We start from the raw sequence: 6,177 nt of genomic DNA, 5'->3' as shown, positions 1-6,177 counted from the left end.
TTATTTCCTATTAGTCTTATAATATTAGAAAGAAACATAGCTGAATATATGTGAAAGTTTATGTTAAAATTTATTAAAGCATAAACTATTTTATGACAATACAAATGTTCGGTTTACTTTGAAATTACACTGTACTGTCTTCTTAAATGTATTGTATTTCAGTTGATATTAAATAGCAGAGCCACCAGGAGTAGAAAGAAAGATAATTCAAATTTTCATTCAATACAATAATACAAATGTTCGGTTTACGTTGAAATTATACTACTGTACAATGTACATCTTAAATGTATTGTATTTCAGTTGATATTAAATAGCAGAGCCACTAGGAGTAGAAAGAAAGATAATTCAAATTTTCATTCTTAAAGCTAAAGATAACTTTGAAATTATTCAAATCAATTGCTTCTTTCTTATAAAAAATAAAAATAATCTTAAAATTATTTTTACTCTGTATTTCTACATTCTAGTCTCAAATAGTTTTCTGTCAATTTTCGTTAGCGATTCGCAGTAAACGTGTTTTTGTGAATTTATTTTGTTTCTACATTTTCGCAATAAGCTTATTTTTAACTATAAAATTTTATTAGCCGCCTTTATTAGGATTAATATTATTGTCAATTATTTATTTTAAACCATTAAAATGGTCGTTGTATCTTCAACATTTGCCGTACCGGCGGAGGGAGTTTTATTTCAAACACCCTCAACTAAATTGCTCGTGAACGATCTGGAATTAGGCACAGCCACATTATACATAACAGAAAAGTAAGCACTAAAACTGTCTCTGTGAAATATTAATGTTTCGCTATGTAATACTGTGAATTTATTTCAGTAATGTGATATGGGGTGGTGGCGTAAATGCTACCGGGGGTGCAGCTCCGACGATATCACTGCTTTATCCTAATATTTCACTCCACGCTATACAGAGAGAACCCATCCCGGCCTTATACATGGTTCTGAATTATGAGTTAAGGTGAGTAAACAAAGGATCGTATTTGTATCGATAACTTATGCTTTGTTTATAATTAAATACTCAACGTGAAAAAGTATTCTGTAATATTTTTAATATAGAAATATATTATTATTATGAGTTTTTGACCGATTTCCGTCGCTGTTAAAATTCTAATTGGAAATGCGCACAATATAATATTGTAATACATCGAAATAGTTGCACTGTTTGCACCTTCACTCGCAAAATCTAATATGAAAACTATTCGTCATGTTTAAAGAAAGATCAGACAAAACACGTAGTTCATTTGGAATAGAATTTGTACCCAGAAACTGGAGATCTTCATCATAAGATAGCCAGTGGACTGGATATACAATGGATATAAAATAATAAAGAAAAAAATATATTACCTTACGGTTAATAAATTTTGAATGATTGTTATGGTTTGATAAAAATTAACCAAACAGTGTTAAAAAAGTCAAATAACGAAGAACTATGTTAAATTTTATAATAATTAGTTATACTAATCCAAATAAAAGTAAATATAGACAAAACATAGATCTACTGAATTTTATAAGCTGCGTAACAATGTAAAAGTCACAGCTAACACAAGCTGTAGTCTTAATTGGAGCGGTAAATATATATATCATGCCTTAAAATAGGGCATTGCAACAATTCCTAAGTCTTCTTTTTCATATATTATTTATTATAATCAACTCCATTTCACACAATTATATCCATTGATATAACTTTGAAGTTCCGATAACAAATTTAATAATTTTCATAATGAAAATCATTATACAGGTCTCAATACTATACCAATTCAAGATCAAAGTTGTTATTTTTAATTATTTCTATTATAGAACTGCCTTTCTATTGTACTATATTTTATAAAATGTGTTTCATGAATAAGTATTGTAAGTTTTTATCATTAATGGAGGATTTATTATACTATCAATTGATCGCAGGCTACCAGAATTGACACAGCAGGCTGGAGGTGACGCACAACAAAACGAACAAGACGATGATGAGGACTTTGATGCCGATGACCACCCCATAACACAGCTGCGGTAAATTATTTTAATTTGACCAATACTTTTTACTCAATTGATTTAAACATTTTGGTCTTACTTCCGAAGCATGCATTGTAACAAAATTCCATTTAGATTTATTCATTTATTGGCATTTAGAAACATAACTGTATAGAGAAACATCTAAAATTTATAAACAATGCTGAAAGTTAAAAAAATAAATTGCTTATAAATTATTCTACCCTAAAAAAAGTTGTCCATGTAATGGCTGGAAAACTAATTTCACTGTATAATATTAATTTGATTGTAACTCAAATTATATTTATATTTTATTGTATAAATACTACTACTAGTTAAGGGTGAAAACCAGTGTGAATAAACTAAGCAAAGCCTTTTGCCATAATTGCAACTAAAAGTAACTTTTTATATCTAAAATTATGAACACATTTCTTCCTAATAGAGAATGGCTGTATAGCTATAAAGTGTGTATCAATATGTGGGTTTTAAAGCAAACCAACCATGTTGTGCTCACTTATACTTTATAGAGTTTATCATCATAAAGGATAATGTTATAAAGAGTTTACACTGTATTTTTATAATTCCTGTAATTTCTATATAAAAAAGTTCATGGGATATAATGCTTATACTAAAGACTTTTTTGTTTTATTGTATTGTAAATAATTTTGTTTGAATTTAGGTTCATCCCCCAAAACGAATCAGATCTCAACACAATGTACTCAGCCATGAGTGAAGGGCAGGCCCTTCACCCAGATCCTGCCGATGAGGTGGACGATGATGACCCATACATGGACGGAGAGGAATTTGATGATGGTAAATTATAATTTTTATGTAAAAACATTGTCAATTTGATTTCCTTTTGAATAAAGGTCTACTTCTGTAGCTTGTGTGTATGTGTAGTTAAGTTTCATTTTGAGAAGTGTTTAGACACATGAGAAGTCAGTGGTTACTTTTACTTAGTGGTAGGGCTCTAGTTATGCACAAACTCATTACACATAATATAACCTTCAAATGAGAATCATTAATATTATTAAATTTATGTTACTTATGTTTAAATAGTGAGATAGTCCAGGAACAAGTATAGTAAACAACATGATGAGCACAATCTTGACCTGTCCGGGAGTACATACTCAGGTCTCCTTAGAGGAAAGAAGGAGGCAGGGGATGCCTAGGCTAGTCCCTCAGTCAATGCTTGTCTCACATTTCATTCAACTGTAATTTGGCCTAAAGTAACAGCCTGTACATTTCCCACTACTGAGATAAGGCCTCCTCTTCCATTAAGGAAAGGGTTTGGAACATTTTCCACCACGCTGTTCCAATGCGGGTTGGTGGAAAGCACATGTGGCAGAATATCGATGAAATTAGACACATGCAGGTTTCCTCACGATGTTTTCCTTCACCGCCGAGCACGAGATGAATTATAAAGACAAATTAAGCACATGAATCAGCGGTGCTTGCCTGGGTTTGAACCCGCAATCATCCATTAAGATGCACGCGTTCTAACCACTGGGCCATCTCGACTCAATTTGGCCTAATGTATTATTATTAGTATTATTAGTATATGCGTGAACATACTCCAATAACATACCAATATTTACGAGCAGTGGTACCCACCTCTCATTTGTAGGTCTTAATAACTGTGTGTGTGTGCGTGTGCGCAGGCGACGAGGAGTTCGAGGACGCGGAGGAGAGCGCGGCGCCCGACGCGGCCGAGCGCCTCGCCGCGCTGCGCCTGCAGCACAACGGCGCCGGTACGGAGCGCCCCCCCCCGACTAACACGACACTCGTGACTCAAAGTCATTGAGTCACGAGTTTGCTTATAAAGATTCATGGATTTTATCTTGATAATCACTTTTCCAATTTTTCCTTTAAACACAACAACAACAGCCTGTAAATTCCCACTGCTGGGCTAAAAGCCTCCTCTCCCTTTGAGGAGAAGGTTCGAAATATATTCCAACACGCTGTTCCAATGCGGGTTGGTGGAAAATCAGCATAATTTTATAGCCTCAAATAAGTACTTGTTCCTTTTATTTTCTCGCTGGAAAACGCTTTACGCGCTTCCCCCACTTGATGGAAAGTGGGGGGGGGTGGCACTCCCCGGTTTCCTAGACGCCGGGTGCACCCTGGTCCACCAGGTTTACCCACAAAAAAATCAGTGGTACCCTCTCCGTCTTTCGGCGGGCGCCACGGGATCGCTTACCCATGCTACCGTGACGCCCTGACGGTTTATAGTAGTAAATAATATAATATTTGTATTTCAGATTGTGAAGACGCAGAGGCTGGTGAAGAGTGATCTGTATAATTTAACTATTTGGTAATTTATTTACTCGCTAAGTATTTACAAACTCCCTGCAGAGGGACTTCCAGATGTAATATCTTAGTTATGTTGTAATAATTTGCTATAAATGTCGATCTAGGGTTATGATTGGTGATTTGCTATAAATGTATGAATTTATGTTACATAAATTGTATGCCTAAAAAGTTTATCAATATTTCTTTAATGTAATTTATCGTTAGTTATGTTTATATAAATTTAATATACTATCTGTCCCTGTTATAAGCATATATGGTACAGTCAGAACACTATCCGAGTTAAAAGTAGATAGAAGTAGTAACTAATATATTTAATGGACAGTAATATTAACTGATGATGTAGGTTAGGTTAGTTTTATAACTGTGTGTCCTCAGTAAAAGATGATGAGATTTTACTGAGACTGTACACCGTCATGTTATATCTTTTCCCATTTTATAGAAAAAAAATCTAACGTATAACATTACTCTAAATAATCTGACATTGTTGCCAGTCACAAGTTATATTGACCGAAAAAGAGTTCTGACTGTAACATTTACATATTCATTTAAGATGTTTATGTATTGAATAACTCAATGTATACACTTGGCTTATGCTAAACTAAGCACTGCCGCACCTCTATAAAACATATACTTGGAATTACATTATAATCTACTCCGAGGTTTCCACAGACAAAAGTAATTTTTGTTTGTGACCAAGAAATAATTAGTAATTTAACGTTTCAATATTTGTAATAATTGAGACAATACGCACATTGCATTTATGGCATTAACTAAAAAAGCCTTTAAAATTGAAAAGAATTGATGTTTCAACTTTTCTATATGTAAGTAACATCTATGGAAAATATAATATTTTCGGCCATCAAAAACAAACCTAAGTAATACCAAACTTTTTGATACTATTTTAAAAATAATTTTCAAACCTTTATAAAAAAAAATTAACTTAATATCGAAAATTCGACAAGAAAATGTGGCAATTTGGCTTTAATTAAATTTATTTTGTAATGTTTAAGTCCTAAAATATGCTTCGATGCCATATCATATATTTAAAAATCAGGAACCCCGCCAAAATTTGTGATGACAAGAAAGAAAATACTTTTTTAAATATCTATTGTAATTTGTAACAGATTAAAAATGTACGCCTAACTTTGTGTCATGCCAATTCAGTAATTCTTTATATAGTCGTAATAAAATGTATTATTTTTGGTAAAATGTTATTGTAGTGAATAGTTTTATAAAAACGCTTAAAATGTTATTTCATTTTTCTCTGATTCTATCTCCGACCGCTCAAAGTGTTTGTATTCAGTGTTTATATTCAGAAAATTGCTCGATATCGAAATTCGATTAAAAGTATAATAAAAAGAATTGACTTTTATTATTTCTACGCCTATTAAATGTGCTCGTGAGAGACACGCTGTACGTTACATTACTCTGGAAATTGCTTAAAATGTTACTCACTAGCAACATTTTAACATGGCGCTTTGAGAACTTATTTTTATTTAATCTGGCTTGATTTATCCCAGAAGTACAGAGTACAATAGGAAAGGACAGATTGACTGAGTACAATTATAAGTTAGGAACAAGGATGGGCCCAAGACTTGCTCGAGGGATTCCAAAGCTAATTGAACTCCACTGTTCAAGTAGTGTAGCCTGCCTAGTTGTATTGAAAATAAAATAATTTAAGAATAGTTATGAAAGATTCGCAAAGAGCACGCCACTATGATTACTGGATGAAAATTTATAAAAAATACTATATACACAAGACAGGTCGGTCTTGCGTATTTCTTTTCATATTTAAGCATTTAAAGACGCGTGATCTTCCATAGAAACTGAAACAACCCTATATATACCTTTTCCTATTGTTATGTAGAAAAAGAA

At 32.8% G+C, this 6,177-nt stretch overlaps 1 protein-coding gene across 1 annotated transcript; it reads left to right on the top strand.

Moving 5' to 3' along the window:
• Positions 1 to 467: 467 nt before the first annotated feature.
• LOC124540752 (methylosome subunit pICln) lies at positions 468 to 5,658 on the top strand. The gene is made up of 6 exons (XM_047118455.1): positions 468 to 756; positions 824 to 964; positions 1,909 to 2,010; positions 2,669 to 2,802; positions 3,651 to 3,740; positions 4,251 to 5,658. Exons 1-6 carry the CDS (start codon positions 635 to 637, stop codon positions 4,280 to 4,282), a joined length of 621 nt encoding a protein of 206 aa, XP_046974411.1. The 5' UTR covers positions 468 to 634; the 3' UTR covers positions 4,283 to 5,658.
• The last annotated feature ends 519 nt before the right edge of the window (positions 5,659 to 6,177 follow it).

The sequence above is a fragment of the Vanessa cardui genome, chromosome 26, assembly GCF_905220365.1.
Source record: "Vanessa cardui chromosome 26, ilVanCard2.1, whole genome shotgun sequence".
In the NCBI taxonomy this organism is placed as follows: domain Eukaryota; kingdom Metazoa; phylum Arthropoda; class Insecta; order Lepidoptera; family Nymphalidae; genus Vanessa; species Vanessa cardui.
This window is presented reverse-complemented; position numbering and strand designations above follow the sequence as displayed.

Coding starts and splice junctions, on each gene's coding strand:
- LOC124540752 (XM_047118455.1), top strand. CDS start 635: ATGGTCGTTGTATCTTCAACATTTGCCGTACCGGCGGAGGGAGTTTTA. Junction 2,011..2,668: donor CACCCCATAACACAGCTGCG/GTAAATTATTTT, acceptor GTTTGAATTTAG/GTTCATCCCCCAAAACGAAT. Junction 3,741..4,250: donor CCTGCAGCACAACGGCGCCG/GTACGGAGCGCC, acceptor TTTGTATTTCAG/ATTGTGAAGACGCAGAGGCT.